At 48.5% G+C, this 27,284-nt stretch overlaps 1 protein-coding gene across 1 annotated transcript in view; it reads right to left on the bottom strand.

The window, feature by feature from the left end:
- The window catches only part of LOC103810681 (extracellular matrix protein FRAS1-like), a gene marked incomplete at both ends in the record, with an annotated part of 44,298 nt that overhangs the window by 16,255 nt on the left and 759 nt on the right, over window positions 1–27,284 (bottom strand). Inside the window, 25 exon segments of the mRNA XM_009083594.1 lie at window positions 467–646; window positions 1,053–1,172; window positions 1,564–1,752; window positions 1,858–2,121; window positions 2,472–2,625; window positions 2,981–3,177; window positions 3,450–3,585; window positions 4,290–4,452; window positions 4,935–5,083; window positions 6,339–6,586; window positions 6,990–7,115; window positions 7,745–7,876; window positions 8,543–8,575; window positions 8,765–8,902; window positions 9,364–9,478; window positions 11,630–11,746; window positions 13,553–13,731; window positions 16,851–17,004; window positions 18,724–19,050; window positions 20,663–20,747; window positions 21,895–22,153; window positions 22,527–22,670; window positions 23,551–23,691; window positions 23,794–23,934; window positions 24,979–25,125. Of these exon segments, the coding sequence (XP_009081842.1) occupies window positions 467–646; window positions 1,053–1,172; window positions 1,564–1,752; window positions 1,858–2,121; window positions 2,472–2,625; window positions 2,981–3,177; window positions 3,450–3,585; window positions 4,290–4,452; window positions 4,935–5,083; window positions 6,339–6,586; window positions 6,990–7,115; window positions 7,745–7,876; window positions 8,543–8,575; window positions 8,765–8,902; window positions 9,364–9,478; window positions 11,630–11,746; window positions 13,553–13,731; window positions 16,851–17,004; window positions 18,724–19,050; window positions 20,663–20,747; window positions 21,895–22,153; window positions 22,527–22,670; window positions 23,551–23,691; window positions 23,794–23,934; window positions 24,979–25,125 (4,038 nt within the window).

Raw genomic sequence — 27,284 nt, 5'->3', positions numbered from 1 at the left:
AAGAGCCTGGTTTTTAGGGATCAAGGGACATACTGGCCAAGATGGGGACAAAGCAAGCTGTCTGTTCACCAAGGTGGGCTCTGTTTGCATGGACGTTAGGGGATGGATTCTTTGGGGTGCTGTGCTATGCTGTGGGCACAGCAGAGGTTGAAGGTTTACCTGTCATGCACAAGCAGCAATAGCTCCTGAAAGAGGAGCAGCAAGCTGGACTGGTCTGTTAAGTCCACCAGGCAAGGTGAGCATGGGGCACAAACCCACTGAATAAATCCACAGCAGAGACCCTCAGGCCTCCACTCACCCTATTCTCCAACTCTCTGGGCTAAGGACAATATGATTTCTATTGGCACACAGAATTCTGTGCTGCTGCCTCCAGGCATGTTTTTCCTGCAGTGACTCTTTAGGGCTCCTAAACCCCCAGTGTTTGCTGCTCCAAGGACCCAAGTGAGTCAAACACCACCCTGCTCACCTGGGGAGGCCACGTGCTCCAGGTGGCCCAGCTGTGGCTGCCTGGTGACCTTGTACTGGAGCTGGGTGGGCTCACTGTCCTGGTCAGTGGCTGAGAGCTGGAGAGTGGTGATCACCTTTGCTGAGTTCTCATCCAACACCAGCCCCTTGTTGGTGATGATGGAGGGGGGAAATCTGTCCTCTGAAAGGGTTAATACAAAGCTGAGTCAGGAGACAGTCACCCTCCATCCCAAGGTGTTCATCGGGTGTTCCAGCAAAAAACACACACAAACATCTCAGTAATTCCAAACCAGGTACTTTGGGTCTTGGCATCCATCAAGGGCACAGTAACATTACAATATCTTCAAGGCAATCTAACAGCATCGAGATATTAGGGGGAAATTCTCTGCCATCTCAGTGAGTTTGTCAGAAGTCAAAGAACTAATCCTGACATCAGCAAACTCTCCCCATGCCCCACACTTCAAAGGCAAACAGCAAATCCAAACCACAGCTCAGGAGTTACACCTTCGCTTGCGACACACGTCGGATGGGAATCTGTGGAGGCCTGAGCTCTGCAGCGAAGAAAATGTAACTTGACTCTCTTTTACCTAATACATGGATATAAAAGACCTGGTCTGTCAGTTTGTTTCCATCTGCATCGACCACATCAAAGGTGAAGGCGAAATTTCCAGCAGGATCCCCTTTCTTGTGGCTGTACACCACTCGCCCTGCAGAGAGGGACAGGAGAAAAGAGGTGGTTTATTGCAGGCTGCATCATTTCATTCTGAGTTTGGAACCAGGCTGGCACCATTAGCTGAGGGACCTGGGGCTTGACAGAGCTCCTGGATTTGGGTTTCATTACTTTTTCTCTTGCTGAGAGGGACATTTTAATATTTGCTTAATGATATGTGTTTCTGCTCTAACTTAACAACCTTATCTTAGTTCTTTCCCTCTCCCTTCCCTGCTTCAGGTCATTCTCCCCCTCTTTTAAAGAACACAGAATAGCTCAAGCTGGAAGGGGCCCACTGTGCTCACCAAGTCCAACCTCCTGCTCCTCGCAGGACTGCCTAAACCAGCCACATATCCTTGCTGTGATTATCCAAAACCCAGCACTCTCACCTTGGTTGATATCAGCCTGCGTGAAACTTTTGACAGGTGCCTTGGTAGAGATCTGGACTGGATGATCAGTTTTGGCCAGCTGCAGGTGGCCCATGCTGGGATCCCTCTTCATGACAAACCGAATGGTTGTGTCCCCTGAATGAACAGCTGCTGCCTTCAGGTGCTGAGCCGTGAGTGGAGCTGCAGAGCCTGGGCCACAGAAACAAAGCCCACAATCAGTCCAGTCTAGCCACTGGTTTAGACTGGACCATCCAGCAACAGCAACCAACACCACTGTCCTCCCCCTCCTCATACCAGCTGGGAGCTGCAGGTCCCTGTTGACAGCTAACGTGGGTGGCTGCTGCTTCGGCAGCTCCATGGAGAACTTCAGCCTCCCCACCTGGGTGTAGAGGCCATCTGTGATGGAGAAGCCAAACTCATCTGTTTGTGCTGCTGCACTGCTCCGAGTATAAACGATCAACTCATCCAAAATGTCCTGGTAGGTGAAGGATGAGCCCCTGGACAGCACATGTCCAAGCTCAGGGGGCTCAGCTGCTGTCTGTCTCCTGCGGAGCTGACCTGACAACAACAGATGGAAGAAAGTGATGGGGACACCTCCACCTGCCACCCTGCCCAGCTTCCTCACTGCACAGAGATGCCACCTGACAACAGGAACTGGGGTAACACCAAAGGGAACCTCCTGGGGAAATGCATGCAGTCCCCCTTCCTCTTCTCCCATAAAGAGCAAGGGACACCTCGCAAGGAATAGGTCTGTGCTGAAGCACAATCCTTCTGTGGCTGCTGGGCCAAACACAGAGTGTGTGTGCTTCATCTCTCTCAGGTCAGGGGGTGGTCAGCACACACAGGAATGAAGACACCCAGACACCCATGCAAAAAGACTCCCTCACCCCTCAGCTGGCCAGGCTTACCATGCTCAGGACTTTTGCTCACCACGATGACCAGCTCACTGTTCTGGGTGTCCAGGTCGTGCAGGCTGAGGGAGGAGTTGGTAACCACCACACCTGAGCCCTCCTGCACTCGGACAGGCTCCAGCACCATCTTCGGGGGCTCATCATTCTGGCGCTGCACAAGGGCACGTGGTCAAAGCCAGGAAAGGAACAAGGGGGAAAGACCCAACTGAACGAAGTACAAGCTCCCAAATGACACTACTACTGCTGACAACATTAGTCTCTCCAAACCTATCCAGCGTCACCGCTGCTTCCCAGAGGGAGGAGACACCAGAGCAGTAAGCCCTGGGGAAGTTGCCGCAATGCACAATTGTTCTCGAGCATCACAGGCAAATTATGAGCCTGTACCAGGGGAAGGAAACTCCCTTTAATTCCCTTCCCACCTAGTCCAAAGGAAGGAGCAAAGCTTGCAGTGTAGAAGCCATGTGTCTGTGTGAAAAGACAGGGCTCTGGCAGCCAGCAGGGCATACCTGGATTGTGATGTTGATGCTCTGCACCTCTGACTGGCTGAAACCATCGCTCACATAAAAGCTGAACACATCACTCGTGGGCTCAATGCTTTCATGGACACTCTGGAAGTAGTAAATGCTGTTCTCCAGAACATCTTGAAGGAAAAAGGATGTGTCTGCAGTCCCTGCAGATTCACTCTGTGGGCCAAAACTCTCACCTGCAAACCAAGTGTCACTAGTGAAAGGATGTTCAAGTAACTGATAAACTAGAAGTAAAAGCAGCAGACGAGGAGAAAAATAGCAGATTGTGAAAGCTGCAGGAGGATGGATGTTCCTTCCTACAGCATTGCTTGACCTTTGAGCAAAGCAACATCTGCTGTGCTAGAGTGGGCATTGGGGAAGCTGCAATTTTAAGTGTAGATTTGATAGATGTGATCCTGTTAGGACCATTGAACAGCCAGGAGGAAGAAGAGGCAGCCAAGCACTTTACCTGTCTTTGTGTTTTCAATGTAGCCATAGATAGGCAGAGTGACAACTGTGACCCTCAGGTCTTCCTTGGCAGCAGTATCATAATCAGCAGTGAAGTGGTGATGAGCCAGCAGTGGGACCCTGCCCCCTTCATCCACCTGGAAAGCAACAGCAGGCACACACATCGCTAGTGAGCGAGGCTGCCTCCATGGAAGGGGCTTGCCTGAGCTCTGGAATCTTATCCCATCCTCCTCTAGATGGGATGAGCAGGAAATCAGCTGGGAGGTGAGGTGGGACTGGAAGAACAAAGCCTGCCTGGCCCCCGAGAGCCTGTGAGTGCTTTATGGGGCAGGAAGAGAAGTGGCAGTCATGCTGACCTCCTGCAGGCAAGATCTGCATCTCCTGTGGAGGAGAGCCTTCTGAAGCAAGGGAGGGGGAATGCAGAGCTAGAAAGGAGGGAGATGACTTCAAAAGGCTTTGCTAAGGAGTGTGAAATGCTGTGTGCCAATCCAGCTGTTTTCAGGCTTGTCTTCTGCTCATCTTTTACACACAAGCTGGTGAAATAAGGGGCAAAATATCAAACAGGGATAAGTCAGACTTGTTGCACTGGTATCAACAGGACACTCTAGGAAGAACCAGCTCCTGACCAGAACTGGGGTAAGCAGATGAGGTTGAGGGATGCAGGCAGACTGGCAGCCTCCTCTGGCCTCCGTGTGATTTGTTAACTCTTGGCACTCACTGCGCTGCACGTGTAACACCCTGTTTTCTTCACTCATCTCCCCTCAGGCCAGCAAAACTGTGCAATTCCTTCCCACCTAAGCCATCCCTGGCTCTGTTCCCAGCACCCTGGGCAGGCACTTACAGTGATATGGTCAGCAAAAGCAATGAGTGATGGCAGTGTCTGGGCAGATGTGATGGTGATGGTGAACATCTGCCTGTCCAGGCGGTTGTTGTCAGCATCAAACACCGCGAAGTGGAAGACGTCTGTGACTGGCTGATTGCTGGTCTCAAACGTGGTGGAGTAGCTGTGGAAGTCAGAACACAGCCTGGGTCAGGCAAATCCATCCCACCCCTGCAGTGAGAGGGGAGCACACACCTCTTGGTATCTCAGTTCCCAACTCTCCTTCGCGTTCATCCCCTGAATTCTTTGAAATCACTGGTTTGCTGCCTACCCAAAAGTGTCACCATGACATCACAAACACAGAAAAAAAACCATAATTTGAAGCTACACGAATCACTGGTTTGCTGCCTACCCAAAAGTGTCACCATGACATTACAGACACAGAAAAAAACCCATAATTTGAAGCTACACCAAGTACTGGCATTTCAGTCATGCAGAAACATTCTGCACACAGGAAATGCTCTTATCCACAGAGAGCCAAGATGCCAAGAAAGGAAAAAAACACCTTTGAAACACTGAGCTAACACAACATAGCTCAGAGATCCCTGGGGAAAGCCCACTGAGCTCTGAACTGGCATGGTTTGAAGGAGAACAGCTCTTTGATACCTGATCCTCTGGCTGTTGATGTCTTCCATGGTGAAATTATAGACCTTGGAAAGCTCTTCATCATGGGAGCCTGACATCCTGAAGAGGGTTCCATATGCAGGCAGAGATATCAGCTGGATTCTGATCTCTGAGTCAGGAGAATTGTTGTCCTAAACACCAAGAAACAAACCAAACCAAAACAAAATTAGCCACTGTTTGTCTCCACTAAAAATGGAAGGAAGAATAAGTGTTTTATAGGGAAATACATGTGTCCAGCTGGTCAGACCCACAGATGATGCATAATAAATGAAGCTCTGCTAGACGAAGAAAGTCAAGTGGGTTGACATCGTCAAAATCGAACACAAAATGCCTTTTCATTTTCTCTCAGCTCAAAGAGTTTCTCTTTGTGTCCTCGTATCACATCAACACAGTGTCCCAGACATAAACCTGGCATTTTCACTGACAAATTACTTCACACTAAACCAAAAGCTGATTTTGGCTCTTTTCAACCACGTTAAGCACAACCACCCCTGACATCACAGCTCAGATGTCATCTCTCTCAGAGCAGGTTTTGTTGGCTGGTTGAAAAATAAGACCCAAAGCAGAAATCACTATGTCCTCAGCATGTGGCTCAGGAATGAAATCCTCTTTTCCCTAACTGTCCTCTTACTCAGACTAGACCTCAACAGCTCCCTGTCAGCCTTCTTCTTTAACAGGGGAACAGGGCAGACTCCAGACTTGTATCCAGACTGATCCCTTGGGAAAATCATCCATCTGCCTTCCTGTCCTCCCTCAGCCCTGCAGCTCCCAGTCATCTCCCTGACTGCCACCCCCTCAGGTCCTCCAGCCTCATGCCTGCGCTGCAATCTCTCAGCCCTCAGGGGAGCACATGTGCATCCCCAAACCTCACTGCCAGTGCATGTGCTGCTAAATCATCTGCAAGGAGTAAAGCAGCTTTCCTGGAGATGACACCAGCAGGAGATGTCTTGCACAGCACACAACCCCTGGGACCAACTCGAGCTTCCAAGCAGTGCAGCATCTTGGGTTGCTTAATCCTTCCCCCTTCAAATCTCTCCAGATAAAGAATGTGGAAATTTTGGCAGGTGGTTGAGGGGACTGAAATTTTCAAGGGATTAACACTTGGCAAATCCATGTGCTTTATTAGCAAGTCTGTTTGATAGAGCAATCTGGGATTAAGTCTGCTCTCATGTTTAGCATGGCAGTTCACCTCTGTTGCAGTCAAGCGGGGATAGCCTCAAATCCCTGGGGGATGAAAGAGTCTGTTATCCCCTCTTTGGCAGCACTCAGAACTCCAGCTCTGCCCACAATCCATGCTGACAGCACAGAGGTGTGAGGCAAAGCTGTGTGGGATAAGGAAAGGCAGGTTGGCAGCATTCCCTGGGCTTAGAAGAGATGAGAACTTACAGTGTAAGCAAGGTGCAGTCGAGAGAGAGTCACAGAGCTTTTACTGGCCACAGTGATGGCCAACAAGCAGCCTGGGGCCAGCTGAGGGCCATTGCTGTCCAACTGGGACACTTCCACCCTCAGCACTGTGGTGACTGTGGTGACACCATCGGTGACAGAGATTTCCATGCTGTCCTCTGCTGCTGCTGAGCCATCGTGCACGTACTGCAGAGCACTTCGAGTGACGTCCTCGTAAGTGAAGGTGTCACCTTCCCAAAGAGAAAACACACACGTCAGACTCTGTTCAGAGCATGAATCCAATCCAAATGGCCTAAGGCCCCAATTTAGCAAAAGACTTAATCAAGTATTAAACTGGCATTTAATCCTGCCTTGTTATGAGGACATTTATCAAGGAGCTGGCAGGGCAGAGGAAAAGCTGTAACCTTCCTGATTTCAGACACAGTGACTCTCTGTGATTCTCAGGGAGGGCATGGATTCTCCTTCCCTCCCAGCTGCTTTGAGCTCACACCTCTCACAGCTAGATAAGGCTTCCCTATGGATGCATCCGTATCTGCCAGGGTCATCTGCCTCCTCCTGATCAACTAAACCAGCCATGTGGACATTTACACACTGACCCCTCTCTTGTGCTGAGGAAGACTCTACTCAACTCACCTGCTCTCATGAGCTCCTGCACACCTGAGCTGTACTTGAGCACAATGCCATGATGGGGAGGTTTCACCAGCTCAAAGAAAAGACCCTCAGGAGCTGTATCCGTGTCGCTCACAGCCAACTGGATCCCTGTGCCAGGGAAAGCGAGTGTGACTTCAGCATCCTCAGACACTGCCCTGGGAATATCCCCAGGGGCTTTGGGATGTGCTCTTGTGACTGGAGTCACTAAACTGCAATTCAGTCAGCACATGAGAAGTGAAGTAACTCTGGGGCTGCCCCAGCCCAAGAGCTGCTGTTTGCACGGAAACAATTAGTGCCCTGACGATGCTCCAGATATTGTATTGTTAATGCTAGTGTGGCTCACACGTGACCCCCGTGCAAACCCTCAGCTCACTAGGGATGTGCACACGTTCACAGAGCAGGGAGGTATTTACACACCCCCAGAGAACCTCCTGACACCAGCAGCAAGTGGTTTATCCCGAACAACCCAGTGTACCAGGTCACACCACTCACCCACAGTTCAGCTACTGCAGAGCAGCCTAAGAGGAGCAGGTCCCTGACCCTGCTGTCCCCTGGTCGGTCAGACAACCACTGCCACAGCCCCAGGCACGTTCCTGAGGCACCAATACTGTCTGCACACACAGCTCCTGGGATGGAGGAACATCTAACCGGACAGAGGTGAGCCCCAGACTCTGCTCCACCCACGTGGCTCCCTGCAACGAGCCCCATGCCTCGGGCTGAGCTCTGCACCCACTCACCAATGGTGGCTCTGCCCCCCTGGCTGACCTCCAGGAACGGAGCTGAGATCTGGAACACCGGAGGCTGCTGCTCTGCAGAGAGCAGGTGGATGACAAACACCATCTCTGGGGTTGTGTGCTCTCCACCAGACACTAGACACAGAGAGAGAGCACACCTGAGTGTAGGGATGGGTTTGCAGGGGCTCTCCCCTGGGAAATTCACCTGTGTGTGCAAAATCGCCACCCAACACCACCAAATTCTCTCCCACCTTGCCAAGCCACACCTTTGTCTAGGGACACATACACAATTCACACCCGCCAAGAGCATTTATCTTTGTCCTTAACTCAACCCCTAGCAGGCAGAGGTGACTTATAAAATTCTGTGTGTGTATATGTGGACATTCTGTCTTCCACAGATATGCTCATAAGTCAGAACACGGACTTCTCCCTGCTGGTGGAAGCTAGAAAGCACACGGAAAGGGCAATTTAATTGCAGAAATGTCTTTGTGCTGTATTGAAAAAACTAACAGTGTAAAACTCTTTGTTCACACTGGGGTAAAACGGGAAGGAACCAGCCTTTTAGGCAGATTCCAGGCAACCACAGGAAAAAGATGTCTCTACCAAGCTGCAGCTCAGCTTCTATACAACACTGCTGGGACACAGCTGAATTAACATTCCCAGGCATGTGCATTTCCAGGAGTTCCCAGTGAGTGCCCATACGTGTGCCTGCAGCAGAAGAAAGGCCAGGGAGTACCAGGCAATGGTATGGGCAGAGGGATAAAACTGCTGTGGCCAGGAAAGAGCAGACAGTTCACATACCTGTGAATCGGAAGTTCACGGACTCTGGGAGACCTGATGGGACAGACAGGAGCACAGCATAAGTGTGGTCAGGACAGGAAAGCACATACTGATGTGGATTTGGAGTCTTTTGGAGGAAGCAAGTGCTGCCATTCAAGCAGCCAGGAGTGTTTCCTCACCAAGGAGGAAGAGCAGCAGCCCTGCCACCTGTCCCAAGGTACCAAAGAACACTTGGCTCCTCACCTGCGAAGGAGAAGGCGATGATCTCTCTGAGGTGAGGAGCTGCGGTGGGCGGACGATACGCAATCTTGCCATGGTTTATATCTGCCTGGGAGAAATACCTGACTGGGGAGAGAGGCTTGTCTCTGTGCTCCACGATACCTGCAGAGGCAGAGACACAGTATTAACGGGAGGAATCCATTTAAACCAAGATACCAAAGGCCACAGCTGCTTTTTGTTTCCCTGAGAACTTCTTTGTTTATCTTCAGTGGTGCCAGAATGAGTCAGATGGCTGTAAGTGCATGGAGGAAGGGCTCTGGGGCCATGAGAGATTAACACAGACTCCTCACAGTCACTGCTTCAAACACTCTCACTGGAGAGGTGGGAAGCAGAAAGCCACAGGGCATGATATTCATTAGATTCCAGACAGTAGGAAGAACACTGTGAGCCCTGTGGCTCACTCCTAAACAAGGCAGAAAAATGGGGTTAAGGGACAAGGTGTGTGAGAGACAAGGAAGGAGGTGGAATGGATGACCAGGGGCCTCCCCAGAACGATCCCCCAAGGGAAGAATGAGCTGTGCTCGGGGAGCATGGCAGTGCATGCTCTGCACAGGTACACTTGCCTTGGCCAGGAAGGAGAGGGACAGTCACGTTGAACAGGATGTTCTCACTGGGAATCTCCGGGTCTACAAAGGAGAGGTGATGGGGCTCAATCACTGTCACACGGTCCTCCAGCACCTCAACAAACACATCACACCGTGAGCATCAAGGCCAGAAACAGGGGAAGGTTCACCCAAAAAATGCATCCAAAGAGAATTTGCTTTGCTGTAGTTAAATATAAAAGTCTTTGAATGTCAAGGCCTAGTTCTTAAACCTAAATCTGACACCCCTGTCCCCTGCTGATGCACAACCTCCACACTCACAGGTGCTTGGGTTTCTCTTTTGACCTACAGCAACTAGAAAGAGAGAAAGGAAAATCTAGTTTGATCAAAAACTCCCTGGATGAAGACCTAGTTCATTGCCTACCTAGTTTTCTGGCATTGTTTGGTGTAGCTGGACTGGATTTGCTCTTAAAAGCAAATCTGAAAACAACTCAGCCCTTTCCACTGGAATAGAGAGGAGCCAAAGCTTCTCCCCTTTTGTTTTAAACCTGTCTAAAATTGCACTGATCCTTCCATCACAGGATCATCACGAGCCAAAGGCAGGCAGTGCATCACAGAATTACAGAGCTGCGTGAACAGACTTCAGTGCAGTGCATCACAGAATTACAGAGCTGCATGAACAGACTTCAGCCCAAAACCAGTTACCTTATGTTCATGAACCTTAATCTTGTGGAATTAAGAGCTTCAAGAAGTCACTGAATTAAGCAGCTCATCTGGGTATGAAAAGCACCAGAGAGCCAAACAGGGAGAGAACAAGCTGAATTAAGGATAGGGGCTTTGGAATCTGCTTTGGAACATGGAAGGTTCAGGAACAGGAACAAAGTGTAGATTCCTTTTTACCAGCATGGGGGAAATAGGCAACTTGAGTGAAAAAAACCCAATACAGATGTTACATCCAGTTTAACCACCGGAGTCACCAAAGGTCCTTTGACCTTTCTCAGCAGGACAAGTCAAAGACAAGACTAGAGGGATGGGAAGACTTAATACACTGTGTTTTCTTTCAGCTCTAGAAGTCTAATTCTGAAGGAGCACGAAGACAAATGAACCGAACTAAATCAGAGTCTGAAGACAAATGAACAGAACTCAATCACACTGAGTCAAGGAAGTGCAACTTTACGATGGGAAGATTGAAGGTTATAGTTGCCTCCCAGGCCCATTTGTCTCTCCCAGAGGTAGGATTCACAGGTGGTGAGGAGCCCCTCAGTAAGATGTATTTTACAGCCCTATTGAATCTTGTGGTGTGCAATTAGCTATAAAACCCAGCACAGTGTGGCTCTGCCAGACACCTCTCCCATCAATTTGGTCAATAATGACAACAACAAAAAGTCAAGAGCAGAGAGTTACATTGCTCCAAGTAGCAATCTGAGCATGTTTTATTACTGCCTGGGAAAGGTCACCACTATTTTAAACCTTGACAAGGCTGTTGTGTCATGGACTTGTCACTAATCCCTCTCCCACTGCTTCCTTTGGCCTTTCCTGGTCTCAAGTCTAGCAGGCAGAACAGGCAACAGCAGGAGAGGTAGAGGAGAAAACTGGACTTCACCCACATGTGATGGGGACACACAAAACCAACATTCAATCACAGTATCACCTTTTCACTTAATGCAGGTGGGGAAGGAACTGCCTTGGAGAGACAACTCTCACCCAAATGGTCATTCCCAGAGCTGATGCTGCAGGGAAAGGCCATTCAGTTCCAGGGATGCACAGAATGGGCTGTCTGAATGTTTTCCACATGTATTAGAGCCTGTGTTCCTGATGTCAGGATGAGGGAAGGAAACTTGCTGACATGGGTGGGCTACAGCTGAGATCAAGTTTGCAGTGGAATTCCTGGCAAAGCCTACTCATTACTATCTAACTCACAGTGTTTCACTCTTGTCATCCTTACTGGACTTCAGGAATGGGTAATTCCCTAAAATGATGATTTTTCCTTCTCTCTCCCTCTCTTCTTTCCAGTCTATACATTCATCAGTTTTAATACTGAGTTGTTCAGCTTTTCATGGGTATTTTCTCCACCTTCTCCAACCATTTACTCTTCTAACCCACCACATTTTCCCACTCCTGCTCCAGCTATCTGGTGCACATACCCTGTTGAATGAATCCAGTTCAAACATTGAACCAAGCACAATAGCAAGTGCAGGACTCAAGCCCCAGTGGTTCCTGCCCTGTGCAGGCTCTGGGCACTGCTGCAGGGAAAGTGGGAGTACAGAGCCCATCCACCAGCACTTACAGCCATGTGCAAGGAGGAGCCAAGGGAAAGCTGAGGTGCTTTGGGTGTCTGGGGCAGCACAGCAACGTTGAACACGTGGCTCTCCAAGCTGCTGTGTGGACTGGCAGAGCTGGACACCTGGGGAGGAGAGAGCAGGTGAATGGATACCTGACAGAAGACACCACCATGTCTCTAGACCAGTTTCATCCCTTCCCTCTCCTTTCCTCCTGGCCTGGGAAGGCAGAGACACACCTTTCCAGCAGATACCAACCCAGAGCACACATGGATGGTAGCAAATTGCAGCTAAGGTGTTTAACGAGCAACCAGCATCCTTAGTATGGACTGAACAATCTAGAAAAGGTGTAGCTCTTGATTAGCATTTAGAAGGTGTCTGCTGGTCAGTTCCCTTCCTGCTACTCATTGCTGCTTCCCCCAGTCACTGCCATAGATTTGCTGAATGCTACTCCAACTGCCTGTGCAGCTTAGTGGACCTTTTCATCCCAGGAACAGACCAAATAATGTGTGTTTAAACCCACTGGCTGTGCTGACAAGGTGAAAGTAACTGGTCTTTTACTAATGGCACAGCCTTGGCAGTGGCTCCATGTGACCCCAATGGCTCCCAGGACAGACCCAGAAACACTTTCCACATGCCACACCAACACCCAAATGAAGGCAAGGGGATATGGCTCATACTTACCAACACCCAAATGAAGGCAAGGGGATCTGGCTCATACTTGCAAGGCAAAGACATAGAAAGCAAATTATATTAAACCGGTGGCAAAAATTCAGAGGACCAAACCCACTCCCTAGAGATGAGCCTGCAAATGTTCCCAGCAATGCTGAGGTGAGGCAAACACCCCAAGAAATGCAGCTCCCTCCTCTGACAGCCTCAATTTTGTTAGGGATGGCTCTGGAATCCCACAGAGCACTTTGTGAGCAGGAAATGAAGCTTCATTTCTAGAAAATGCATTAAAATGAACATTCTGATTAAATTAATGACATTACTTTAGCCATTTGCTGCACCTGCTCTGCCATAACACTAATGAAAGCAACGTGCTGGCCCTTTCTGAGATGCCCCAAGTCGAGGGTCAAGGTCTGGACAGGCATGTCATGGTGTCCTGATGTGACCAGGTAATCCCAACTCCCTCCCCTAGCTCTACATACACACTGCTCCTGCTCTGACACAGCAAACCCAAACACTTAACTCATGCAAAATGCATACTCTGCAAGAGGAAATGCAGCAATTAAGCTAAAGATTAGCTTGTTCAACACTGATGCTCACAAACTCCTCATTATCACTTATGTTAATTACTTTAGAAATTACCTTAATTGCCTCTCCTGTGCTGCAGTAATTGCTTCTGCCTTGTAAACTACATGTACCAAACACTGTGTGCAAGCTTAGCCTTACAGGAGGTGTCAGACCCTCCCAGCAAACAGGAAGGCACTGTCAGGGGAGTTTTATGGCTGCTAAGCCCGTGGGGAGAGGGATTTAATTTACTATTCCAGCTGCTGAGGAGCATTTCTACCTGCAAGACAAAGGACTCCACAGCCAAAGTGAAATGACTGGCCTGGAGACTGCAGGAAGCAGGAGTGTTGCTTGGGCTTGGGGCTTGCAAAACTACTTTTCAAAAGGCCCTTGGAACACCTGGCACTTAGTCTAAGTATTTACAGGGTTTATCAGAGGGTGATGTATTTGCCAGGCAGGATCAAGGGGTCAAACCTCCTGTCTGAGGTGCAAATGGGGCAACCAAACATCCAGAGTAGGAGCTGCACATCACCTACAGGTACACAACAGTCCCTACAGACACACCAGGCTGTGTGCAAACACAAGTGTGGATTTACACACGTACTGGTGTCATTTTTAACACCTGGAATCACAAGGACTGGCAGGAGTAACCTCAGGGAACTGCTGTGTGATGCCTCCAGGAACATGCTGAGGAATACCTGGAATTGGAAGGAGTCACTCTCCACCTCAGCTCCAGAGTGCCTGTACCACACAATGCCTTCATTGATGTCCTGCTGGGTGAAGGAGGCTGTAGGTGAGGCTGCTCTTCCATCAGGTAAGAGCTGCCAGGAGCCTGCTGGGCCATCCGCAGGCATCGGGACCAGGAGCACCACTTCCCCTGGGAGAAGCAAAGAGGAACTTGTGAGACCACAAGGAGGAGGAGACACCTTTTCACCAGCTAATGAGCACCCAAAGCAAGTGTCCACCCAGCTGTAGCTGTTTTCCATTTAGTCTAAGTGACAGAAACAGCAGCAAAGCTCCCCAAAGCCATCAAAGGACCTTGCAACATCCTCATGACACAGAGAAACTTCACCTCCTGTTTTTGACGAAGGAGCGATCAAGAAAGTACAGAACAGGCATTCAGAAGAAAAAAAGAGTCAAGCAAAGAACAGGATCTGCAACTTTCAACTCCTAAGATGTCATTCTGTCCACAACCAGCCCACTGCAACCTTGGAATGTGCCTGCTTGATAAACTGAGCACAACAGCAAAGGCCATGCCTCATTTTTGGGAGCTCCTGGGAAGGGATGAGAGAGCAAGACACAGTCAGGCTTAGAAAGCACTGCAGCAGCCTATCCATCTTCCCTCTCAGGGCACAACCTCGGTGGCAGAACAGAGCATACTAATTTCTTCAAGGTCAGCTCTTTTCCTGCTCTTTTGGGAACTTATTATGCCAAAAAGTACACTCAACCAACTTCTCTGAGCAGAAATCTCCAGCTGAAAAAGAGCTCTTGGACAGACACAGTAAAGGACCTCTGGATAAAGAGTGTCTACACCCTGGTTTGCAGCTCTTACTCCAAAGAGCTTTTGCATTTCTAGCATCAAACTCACTGCTTTGGTTTCTGTATCAGAAATAGATTCTCAGCTGGACTGAAACTGCCCTGGCTTCACTGCAGATGTGCCAGGGAACAGCAGGATGGGGCCATGTCCCACTGGTTATCAGCTTCCCTCTCAGAGACCTCTGAGGGTTGGATTTGATGCCACTACTCATGTACCACAGACTGGAATGAAGTTACCCGAAGAGCCAAGAGAAGTGGATCAAAACCTTGGGCACCAATTTGGTTGATGTGAACATTGTTCCTGACCTCACACATAAATGAAATCAGAGCAAAGAGCCAAAGCATCCAAAAAATGGCATATTTTTATGGTGTGCAATGTCATTGACTTGGTTTGGAGTTAACATATGAGGAATAACTCTATGTTTCCCCTGTCTTTGCTGTTTTGGGACTGCCCCAGGACCTTGCACTTGGCCTGGTTGAACTTCATGAGGCTGACAACAGAATTAACACTTTGTTCAGTGATTCTGCTAAACAGGTTGATAATTCTGCTGCCTGACAGTTAATGGTTCTGCTGTGCAAAACACCCACCATCAACTCTCCCATTTCACTTCCCTAAACCACCCCTGGAACAGCTGGAGTCATAAAGCTGAAATTCACACTGGCATCTGATCAAACTCTGTGCTGATATTCCCTTATCAGTGCCCAAACCTTCCGGTTTGGCTCATGGCAATTCCCCACCTTAATCTCTGGTGGGATTTCTACACATGCTCATCCCATCCCCGAAGGAGTGATGGCCTGGGAGTTGTTCAGCCCTCCCCAGGGAAGAGCAGGAAGGCTCAGGACACAGAGCTGCTTTAAGCAAGATGCACATCTGTATGTCTCCTTATAAATGAACCTCTGAGCCACCACAAGGCTCAGCTCTGGTGTTTATCCATACAGTCTATGATTACCATTTCATTTTTCACTTTGGGAGTAGAAAAGTGTAAGCTGGTCTTAGAAAGAATAACCATCCCTGGTGCCTTATTGTATAGACCCAAATCCAGCCCTGCAGCAGGAGAGGACAGAAATCTTCCTTCCCTAATTATATCCCTTCTTCTCCCAGTTTCAGGCTTGAAATAAAGGGCAAACAGCCTTCTGTGTCCACAGAGAAATGCAGCAGCTAATTGTAAAGTAGTTTTATTTCCTGTCTAAAAATCAAATTATCTATTTTCTCCAGGTATAAATACCTTTTCCATGAGTCACAGACTGAGGCAGATAAGCCCTCCTGGATTCAGGACCTATTTCTCACATTTCCCTCTCATCATTTTTCTCTCCCTTTCTTGGAGATAAAATTTTGAAGATCACTGATTTCTGCTGCTTATTCCTCACCTGCAGCTACAAACCTGTTGGTGTTAGAGCAATTAATCACAGCAGAGATAATTATGGTGATACAAACAGAGGACTATAAATTGCAGTTAGGGTTAGGCAGCAGGAGACAAACTCCTCAGGGGGAAAATTCCTGTGTTCATGTAAATGCTTATTAAAAATGAGCAGATAGAGCTTCATCTGCTGAAAACCAAGGGGGGAATACAAATTAATTACTTGTCTTCTGAACTGCAGAACTCATGTCATCCCTGTTTCCATCAGGTGCTGGCAGCTGGCACGGGAGACAGCCTGAACTTACAGCAGAAGGAACAGAAAAGCACGGATGTTGCTAGAGGGATCCTCTCGTTTTCTCCAGCTCAGCAAATTAAATGCAATATCCTTTTTCAGAAGTGCAAAGTATGTTATTTAAAGATGGTTTTAGTGATGGAAATGGTGATGCTGAGAGAGGAAAGAACATTTTTCTTTAATCTCCATATTTCCTTTCCCTGCACATATGACACTTTCTCTTTTCCACCCAGTTCTCTCCATTTATAGCTCAGCCACAAACCCCAGATCCTTCTCCACTCCTCCTTGGCCTGGGCCCAGAGGACACTCTGGGGTTGCTGGTGAAAGCCACTGGCCTGAGAGGTGAGCTCAGAGCCTTTCAGGAGTGTGGGGACAGCAACTAGCTACAGATGCAAATGTTTGAGCTGATTTCTGTTTGAGCTGGTAACCCCTTCCACTGGTACAAATGAAACCAAATCTCACAAGATTTAGGATGTTCTCCAGTACTTCAAGGTGAAATCAAGTTAAAACCTTTGCTCAGTGGTTTCTGGAGGTAGATATTACTCTTTGCTACTCTTACCTAGACATTCATTGCAGGGTATTACCTTTTGGCAGAGATTTTACTCTCTCAGGACTGTAAATACACCAGGAGAAACACAAAGTTCAGAAGACCATCAAAGTGCTTTGCTACTTTGCATGCCCATTTGAGGTTAGCAGCACTTACCCAGCACAGTATTCCAAGGAAACAGTACCCCAGATGCTACTGGTTGTGCACAAAATACCATGAGGTGAAAAGCAGCACTTTGACAATACAACTCCAAAGGGATTTACCATGTCTGGGCTGGTCCTTGGTGATGGTGTAGGTGATCTCAGAGTCCTTGGCTCCAGGCAGCTCAGCATGCAGAATTGTCCTGGAGATCTGGAGCATTCCTCCCTGGGGCACCCACACCAGGGAATTGGTCACCAGCCGAGGGCTCCTGGTACTCTGCAGGCAGAGGGACAGCAGGGAAAGGCTTAATGCAATGTCACCCATGGATCCCTCGACCCAATTCTCAGCCTGGAGCACTGACCTTGTCTCCAGTGTGCCTCATTTCCTGTCACTGACCCTAAACCTTCCTGACCTGAGTCTCCCTCCACAGTTTTGTCTCTTAGCACCATCCTCATCCTGTCTGAGCATCCACCAAAGTCTTTTGCTACTTGATGGCTTTTCTAACCTTCAGATTATTGTGGATTAGTATTTATCCAGTATTAATTCAAGCCCATTGGAATGCAGATGTCAGCACTGGATGCAGCAATGGTTTCACTACCACTTCCATTTAATTCAGTGACACTGCTCTGGTACTCAAGGACTATATCAGCCCTTCCTGGCTCTAAATTGCTTTGTTAGCTCATGCTTTGTTGAGCCACCAAAATCCCTGTGACCTCTTCTGTGCCACAGTTCTTCCTTGCAAACTCACTTGCTGTAAATGTGATTTCTCTTCCTGATTTCTGCACATGCACCTTCAAACTGGCTGTGATGAACTGCATGATCAGTCACAATTCTGACTGCTCCATCTAAAGGATCATCTCCTCCTCGTTTACTACCAGGCCCTTCAGCAATCTCTGGATGCAAACCAAGTTAAAAAACCTAAGTGCCTCAAGAGCAGCTTTTCAGAAACAAACCCAGTGTGCATTCCAGCTCCAAGGCTGCTCCATGAAGAGCATAATTAGGAGGAGGCAGGAGCTGGGCATCTGCCAGCTCTGCCCTCATCCTAGAAGCTGCTCCACTCTCACCTCTGTCACCACCTCCATTCTCCTGTGCAGCACAGAGATGTGCAACGATAAGGACAGACAAGGGAGAGCAAAATGGGCTAATTAAAGAAACTCCACTCAGCAATTCACTCTCACTGGCATTCACAAGACGCTGCTTAATCAACAGCAAGGAAAAAAGAAGTGTTAAAGACACCACAGAGTGGTGTCCAAGCATTTTTGTAGTCCTTCTGATCCCAAACAGGTTCCTTGGGGCGGTGGAAGTGATCTGGGTGAAGAAAGCCACAGGGCTGCTCTTATTCCAGGAGTCTAATCAGCAGCAGCATGGAAAGCAAACTCCTTTTTTATCCCCAGACTGATGTGTGAGTCATGGCACTAATCAACACTAATCACTGCCTCAGGGGAACCTGCAGGACCCAAATGAGATCAGTCCCTCCTTGTGCTAAACTCCACAGAGCTCCTAGAGTTCCCTTCAAATTTCCATGCCCAGGTTGCTGTGAAGACACCTAAAACAGCAGAGCAGAGGGTAATGTCACCTCCTCCCAACTCCTTCCCAAGGGCTGGAACTGAAGACAGGGTAATTCTCAGATCTCTACAGAAAAGACTGCAAACTGTGGCCTTCCCTATTGGCAGCTCTAATGACACCTCTGGTTGTTGTTACTCTTTCACATTAACAAGGGATAAAGAAATGTTCAGCCTTTTTCCCTTCTGTTTTAATAGTTTATTGCTTTTTGCCAAAGAGCCACAGAATTTGAGTGCTCAAAGCTGCACAGGCTGAGCTGAATCTTTCCTGTGGCAACCCAAAACTTCAGGTGGCCTCCAGAACTCCAGCAATCCACTGCTACCTCCTGCCTCCATCCACAGCCTGCTGGGAACTCAGTGACACCTCAGGGACACACTGGGACTTCTCCAGACTTTTCATTGGCTTGGGCAGGCTTTATGTGACAGCACATACCTTGGGAGCAACCTTGATGTGGAAGAGGATGTTCTGGAAGTGGTACCCATCATTGACTTGCAGAAGAACCACATCATCCTGTGTGTCAGAGCCATCGTGAGCGTAACGGAGCTGTCCACCCACAAGGTCATCCAGGTGGAACGTGTGGATGGGAGATGCTGAGTCCCCAGGAGGTCTGAGCAGCTGCCCATGACGTGGAGGCTCCAAAACCATCAGCACAACATCCTGAGGATTGTCACTGTCCCTCACACCAAGTAACAGCTCTGTTATCGTCCCAGTTTCCCCTCTGTGGACGAAGAGGGGCTTGTTCCTGAACACATATGGGGCCTGGAACACAAAGGCAGCTCTGAGGTGTTTGCTAAGCCTTGGATCATGATCCAAGTGCAGCATGACAAGTTTGGGGTTAAGGAAACCAGCTCACTTCATGCCTGGAAATGTCCTGTTTCTTAGCAGCAGAGAATGGTCCCCCACACTTTTCCCCCCAACAGAATATTGAGCAATTTAGACTGAACCAGTGACATGAAAAGAAAATTCCAATGCCACAGCAAGCTTAGGAAAGGAAAAAACTTAGGATATTTATATAGAAACCATCTGCTTCCAACTGATCTCCATTAGCCTTTTGAGATGACAGAAAACTGGGTGTCATCAGCATCAGTTTTCACTTAATTTTCAAGATTCCCCACAGCCTCATCAAACCACAGGTCAGTGAGGGGCCATTTTTCTGCTGGTTCAAACTAGTTCTCTAGTTCTTTGTTGTGAAGGCAGTTTACATCAGCAGTGTCTATTGATACCAATAACCATCATTTGCCCGGGGAACATGCTGCCCCAGGAGGGAGGTGATCCCACAAAGTCACACGCTGGGAACACTCATCAGAGAGCCAACTGCTGCCACCTCACCTGTGCATGACTCCTCAGGGCTGTTAGGGATCGACAGGCAGAAATTCCTGTCATTAAACCTCACTTAAGCATTCTGGGGCAGCAACTGCAGCTCTAACTTAGGTGAATGTCCTACTGAGGTAAACAAGAGATTAGGCTGAGCAAAGATTTCAGCACCAGCCACAATCGATGTACACAGGGTAGGATCAAAACCCACAGTTTGCCTTAAAGGACAAACGACAACAGTCCTGATTTCCAGAAATTATGGGGATGACTAATATGGAATAGAAATGACTCACGGTGAGGATGGAGGCTGAGCCAGGCTTGGAGTCAGCACTAGGAGTTCTAACAAGCCATTGAATGCCCCTCTGAGGATGGAAATGGGCCTCAAGAGTAGCAGATTCTCTTTTGCACTTTTAAGTCTTTATTTGCAAGAGTATGCCAAGCAGCCACAAGTTCTGATGGAGCTTTCCACTCTGGAGAAGGCTCAGTGCAAGCTGCAAAGCCTCCTTGGAAAGCTGGAGCCTGTCACAGTGCCCATGCCACCACTGGGCTGAGGCATGGCATCATGCCACCGAGTTTAAACAGCAGTAACACAGGAGACACAGACACCTGGCAGCACCACCACCTTGCCTAGAAGTGGGGAGCAGTTTAGGAGACACACTTTAAACAGCTCATGCTGATTTAATTCCCTGCTGTCCCAGAACAGAGCATTGAGCTTGAGTGGCAATGCATCCCTGCCATGGGGATCAATCACCACTCAACCCTCCTGCAGTCAGAGGCTGAACTAGACCATCCATCGATCCCAAGGATAACTGGAGCAGTAGGGACTCCTCAGCCCTCTCTGATAATTGCCCTGTGATTGCACAGCAAAATGACAGGGGACAGCTTCTTCAGTCACTTCCCCCAGCCCCTTCTCCCAGCAGACTCTTGGCTGCCTCTCCCAAGGGACAGCTGAGTCCAACGTGCCTGATCTGAGCTCCAGCTCCTTGGTTATCCCTGCAAGAAACCAGGGCTCCAAATGGTACAAAATTCAGAGTTGTTTGCAAGCTTTTTCCATTACCTGTGTGGAAAACGCTTCGATGTGGATCACCTCAGGGTGGGAGAAGGATTGCTGATCACTGACCTTCAGGGAAAACTGTCCTTTCCTAAAACAGGATAATAAAGATTAATGAAGTGCTGTTGCAGGACTCAGTAATGCTAAAAAAATCACATATTCAGTAAAAATGAGTGGCTCAGTGACAGAAGCTTTAGCTCAAGTGGTTTCAATTCTGGCTTTATAGTTTTTTTTCCTGAAGATTCACAACAGTCACAGCATGTAATAAAATACCTTTAGCTATGTAATATACCCTCATTTCCCTTTAACCAATGTCACCCACCTGGGATGGCACCTCCAAGATAAAGTGCCAATTCTAGATGTCAGATACTTGCTGCTCAAGAAAAACATCACTTATCTGCTTTTGGAACAGGAGCTCCCACTTGGCAGGATTTTTCCTTCCCATTTACTTTCCAATGATGCCACCCAAAAACCTTCAACATAAAGCAGCTTTGTCTCTCAAGACAAGACTCTGACCTTTCATTGTCACTACTAGGGAGACCAAAACCAAAGCAGGATACAGAAACACATGCCTGAAGTCCAGTGACACCCTGAAAGTCTTCTTTAGATCCTATTTAGATCAAAGAACTCCCTGATAGAGACAGGCAGAAATGCAGAACAATTCCACTGGTATCAGCCTAGTCCCAAGGCTTTCTGGTGATGTAAATCAAGTGTGAAATTCGGTGGGATGAGTGGCTGATTGCCTGGCTGCAGGAAAAATCTGCTTCCTTGCAACATGCCAGCAGTGAGAGCTGTGCCAGCTACTAATCACCACTAATTATTCCAGGGCACTCACAGAGCTCACACTGGAGGCAAACAGCTAATGGCTGGAGCCAGATTGTGCCAGAGAGCAAGTGGTGACACCACTTGGGCATCTTCCCAATGATACCAAGAAACTGTTGGAAGAATCAGACTGATATGCCAGGTTTAACTGACAGCAGGGTGTCCTAAAGATGAGACACATTCCCACAGCCCCAAAGCACAACAGGTTTGGGAGCTGAGTCACAGTGACCTCTTACACCACAAGCTGAGGGGTTTTGCACCAGCAGATATGCTATGGTAGCACACTGGGGGTTGATTTAACAGCAGGGAGAAGATCACTGTAGGAATGATTCCAAGGAAGAAGAAAACCTGTTTTCAAGGCACATCAGCTGTTTTTAAGGCAAGAGCTGGAAAAAGAATTGTCCCCCCCAACTCACCTGGGTTTGCCTTTGCTGTGCTGGAAGCGAACCCTCCTCTCCTGCACGTCCCTGCAGCTGAAGTGGTCACCTCTGCTCAGGGGCACCTCCTGCCCCTCCACGCCCTGCACCAGCCTGCCATTGGAGGGAATGCTGTCCACATGGAACAGGAGCTGGCCCGTGTCACCATCAGGATCACACACACCCAGCAAGGAGAGGTCTAGGGGTGTCACCCTGCCAATCCCTACTGTGAGGGTGCTGCTCGCAGGACGCTTGCTGGCTAAAAGGAAAGAAGGGAGAAGTGTCACTGGATGACTTAGCACAGGCAGCACTGGCTCTGTGCTTGTCACTAACATTGTTTGGGCAACAGAGCAGACCCTTACACTGTCCTGTCCATCCCTGACCTAGGTGGAGAAACACTGCCTCAAGCAGAACTGTAATCCAGCCCAACCCTCACCATGACTTGGGCAGATCACTTCCCATCTCGATTTCCTTGAACTGAACATGCACATCTTAGGAAACAGAAAAGCTGGGGAAAAACAGCTGCTGACTTTCAACAATCACCAAAAAACCCAGTTCCAAAAATGTGACTGAATGAACACTTCTTCTGGCTCTAAAATCTGCTCAGTCACTTTATCACAAGAGACACTCACCTTCTTGACACTCTCTGGTCCTTGTGTTGCCATAAAAGCCCTGGCCACAGGCAGAAACACACAGCTGGTTCTTCAGGAACGTGGTGCTGTCACAGAGCTGGCACAGGCTGTCACTGTCACACTCCAAGCACCCAGGAGGGCAAGCTGAATTGGAAGGAAAGCACAACCCCAATGAGACACTGCAAAGCCAGTGCAGCCACTGGCACACAGAGCTGACCCCAGGCCCAGAACAAGAACATCACTGCTGTTTGTGCCTTACCTACCTGACAAAAACACCCAAAATAAGGGGCAAAGAGTTGGGAGATAGTAAGAAGTTCCTTCCTCACTTGACCACAGAGAACCTGAGATGATCTTTCAAATGGAAGAAACATGTTTTTATCTAACTGTTATAGAATCATTGAATATCATGAGCTGGAAGAGACCCTTAAGGATCATCAAAGTCCAACTCCTGGACACAGGACAACTCCAAGAATGCCACCACGTGCCTTGTCCAAAGGCTCCTTGAGCCCTGCCAGGCCTGGGGTCATGACCACTGCCCTGGGGAGCTGTTCCAGAGCACAAACACCTCTGGGGGAAGAACCTTTTAGTAACATCCAGCCTAACCCTCTCCTGATGCAGCTCCTGCTGTTCCCTCAGGTCCTGTCAGTGGTCACAGAGAGAAGAGATCAGTGTCTGCCCCTCTACTTCCCCTAGTGAGGAAGTCGTAGCCTGTTCTGAGATCTCTCCTCAGTCTCCTTTTCTCCAGGCTGAACAGACTAAGTTCTACAGAGCTTATTAACCCATAGATACAAGTGAAACCTTCCTAAAAATGTGGGTTTAATACCTGCACTTTATTTCTGTGTGTATATACACACACCCCAGCAGGGATCCACACTGAATCTCATTCCTCCTGAGTCAGGCATATCTACATGCAGAGAGAGCCTGTAATCTCATCCTCAGGTGACTGCAACACCTCATGGACAAGTCTGACAAGCACAAACTACAGCCCTGGTCCCTCTCCCCACACCACACCCACTGTGCTTACCTGTGCACTTCTGCTGCGTCTGATCTGCATAATATCTCTCCCCACATTTGGGAACACACTGAGTGTCCAGGAGGAAAAATGGGGCTGGGCAAAGGCTGCACTGGTCTGCTTGGTGGCACTGCAGGCAGGGTGGATCACATCCTGAAAGTCACAGGCAGAGAGTTCAGCTTGACAGAGCTCTGGAGACAAGCAGAGAAAGGTGCTGGGAGCAGTGATTAGAAGTTACACTCCAGAAGAACTCACGCTGGCACGTGTCTGACTCCGGGTAGAAAGCTGCAGGACACTGTTCCACACAAGCTCCGTCCTGGAGAACGTAGCCATCCATGCACTGCAGGCAGTCAGTCCTGTGGGGCCCTTTGCAGGCATTGCAGCTCCAGTCACACTCTGGAAGACAACACAAACCCACTCAGGGCAGCCCTTTCTGGGGGCTCACCCTGCACAAGGGCTTAGCAGTTGGGCTTTACAAGCTAGAATATATATACACAAGAATATTAGCCCCAGGAGCAAAGAACACAGTGAAAACTGTTAAAATACTAAAAAACCAAGGAAAAGCATGATGTGTACTGAGTGAATTTATCCCAGGAATGCTCCTTTACCTGCCAACACAGTTTGTGGTCCATTAGCAATTATCCACCCTGCATCATCCACCTCATGTTTGCAAAGGACTCTGACCAAAGAAAATGCTATCCCTGTCCCTCACAGCCCACATGTCCCTCTGGAAAGTGCAGTAGCCAGAGACACACTGGATCCAGCTGGGATCAGATCTGCCTTCACATGGCCTTGCACTATCCCCACTCCAGGTTTCAGCAGAGTCCCAGCCACACACCGAGCCCAGGGACTCCTCAGGCTGCCACTGCCACTCTCTGCTCCTTGGTGGCACTTCAGAGGTGTCTGCCAGCAATGAACACAGACACATTCAGCTGATGAGACAAAGGGGCTGGAACAAGAGGAGGGGACACAAGGACTAGTCAGGGTGAGCTGAGCTACTCCGATCCATGCAGCATGACCCAAGTCCAGGACAAGAGTCCTGCCTCATTCCAACACTATCTCCAGGCCACAGAGCTCTCTGAAGAACCACAGAGGTACAGGCACAGATGTGACTCAGTGAAGCCAAGTGCAGGTCGTGAGCAAAGACTTAACACCGAACAAGTTATGTGTAGCATATCCTGTCCTCAGCAGTGTGAGCTGCAATAAATCCACCTTATCCTCCCTCATTTCCATTAGGGAACACTCTCCTTGGGGGTTCTGGAGACCTTTGGAGCCATGTGTCTTTGAAATCACTCTGAACTGTTGTTTCTGGAGTCACCCACTGCCACAGGACTCAACAAGACAGAGAGACAGGTAAGAACAGCCACTCAGCCTGGCAAGGCACTTGTACTTAGCCGTGTCCCTCTTTGCTTTGCTAGAAAGCTGCAATGTATTTTTCACCTTTGCAAGTCCTGCTGGCAAAATCCAGGTAATACTGCTGAGCACAGCTCTCATACTGGCACTCTCCAAAGAGCAGCACCTTAGCTGGGTCTCTGCAGGACGTACAGCTCGCAGCCGAGTCGCAGCTCCGGCACTGCCTGCTGCAGGCTGTGGAGAGATGAGGGAAATCAGGGTCAGTCCTCAGGCTCCAGCCAAATGTACAACCCAAGATGGAATTGTGCTGTAGACTCACTGCTCTTCTTGTCCTCTTTGAGTGTTCTGGCTTGTTATGTGGCTTTTCACAGCCCCCAAAAGGTAAAGGCTGTTATGTCACCTCACACTGCTTCTCACTCTCCAACGGCCAGGTGAGTGTAAAACACTGACCTGAACTCCACTCCCCAAACAGGAGCTTCCCCTGCCTCTTTGCCTTGTTTGCTTTAACCAATTCCATGAGATCCCTTCCCCAGAAACACACAGGTGTGAGAGCAGATCAGACTGCTGCAACCCAGGCAGCAAACCTCGCTGGGACCAAAGGCACATTTCATTCCACTTCATCTTTTCACCCTTTCATCTGCACACAGTGTGAAATTCTGGAGCTGCAGGGAGCGACGGAGACGCCAGGAAAATAAGAATTCAGGGATTTACTGAATCCAGGACCAAAGTCCTGGCGTTCAGAATATTTCAGCTCACCTCTTTGATGTCCAGGAACTAAACTACTCAGGAGGCTGCGCTAACAGTTCAGGTGCTAAATACTCACAAGGTAATTCAAGACAGAGTTTTATAACCAAAAACCCCTCCAAATATCAGAGTGAACGTGGAAATAGCCACTCTGCTCTCACTGAAGCAAAAACCCAGTGTCCTTCACAGAGTGATGTGCTTTAGGTCACTCAAAAACACCTCAGAAGGTCTGTATTTTATTGAGGTACAAATGATTTCTAGCTAAATGCTGACCTAAAGAATCTAGAAGCTGACTTTTAGGTGATCTGGTGCCAGTCTGATTCTAATTCATTTAATGCTATGTGGAAAAAAAATGGCTATTTCTAAGGGCTGTGAAGAACCAGCTATTAAAAGTAAGGTAAAACATTCCACATGAGATGTAAACCCACGGAAATCAGGTTACCCATGGAGGCATGCCAGAACAGTAAGCCAAACCTGCATGTTTTATCAGCACAGCTCCATATCTGCACCTTTAAACCCACGAAGGACTCGTTGAGCTTCACACTGTTCCTGGGCCAGGATGGAGTTTAAAAACACCTCCCAGAGTCAGCTCTCTGAACTTCCTCAAAAGTGCAAAGTGCCTAAAATAAACGTTGAAGAGAGACCAAATCCTCTCAGCCTAACAGCCAAGCTTCGATTAAACAACTTGTATTCCCCCTCAACGTGGTTTCCCAGCAGCCTGGGACAGTTTATATCTCCACGGCTTATCAGCAGCACTTGAAAAGGCACAAGTGACACTTGGAATGACAAAAATCCAACACACTTGGCCCTGAGCCTCTTGGCCACAAGGATTACAAACCCTTCTTAAAAGCCATTTGCAACGAGATTAGAGGAGCTGAAATTGGCTTGCAAAAAAGAAATCTATTTGCACTTGAGCTCCTGAAGTAGACCCAGGAAGGTGCAGTCTCTAGGAGCATTCCACATCTACCCTGATGTCCCAGGCAGGAGCTGCCAGCAGGAAAGGGCATGTTAATTAGGAAGGGAGAGGATCTGGTGCAGTTAGCAGTAAGAGAATCCATCCTGCAGGAGAAAACAGTGACTGTGTTGTAGAGCTTGTAGGGAACTACCCAGGACAGCGAGAATCCTTTTTTTATTCCTATTTTTCATTACTTTCTCTTTTTCATTGTTATTGAGTAGCCTTTTCTGTTTCTTGCCAGCACGAGAATGGTACAAAGTCTCCCAGCTATTCCCTCGAACTTATGCAAGTTGTCTCCACTTGTGCTGAGCAGCTGGAAATAACAGTTTCAGGAGAACCATCTATTTCCATAAAAGGCAGGCAGAGCTGACAACCAGATCAGTTTGCTCCTACAGGACCTCATCAGTGAAAAAACTGGCTGTGGCTGAGATGACACTGACACCTGCACTCAGTGCAACACAGTTATTTTAGCATAAATCAGGAAAGCTTCAATCAGGGTAATGCAGGACCTGACAAACCTGAGTGTTCAGGTTCACAGCACCCAAACCACTCAAGCCCTCACTCATTTTTAGGTGTGTGTATTATAGTCTATACTTCAAGCAGGTTTTTTTCCTGGGTTTTATGTCTCTGGGCCATATCATCTTGCATTTTGGAACATCAAGCCCAATAATTATGTAAGGAATAACCCAGGGCC

The sequence above is a fragment of the Acanthisitta chloris genome, unplaced genomic scaffold, assembly GCF_000695815.1.
Source record: "Acanthisitta chloris isolate BGI_N310 unplaced genomic scaffold, ASM69581v1 scaffold20371, whole genome shotgun sequence".
NCBI lineage: Eukaryota > Metazoa > Chordata > Aves > Passeriformes > Acanthisittidae > Acanthisitta > Acanthisitta chloris.
The sequence above is the reverse complement of the archived record's forward strand: the minus strand, read 5'-3'. Positions and strand labels throughout refer to the sequence as shown.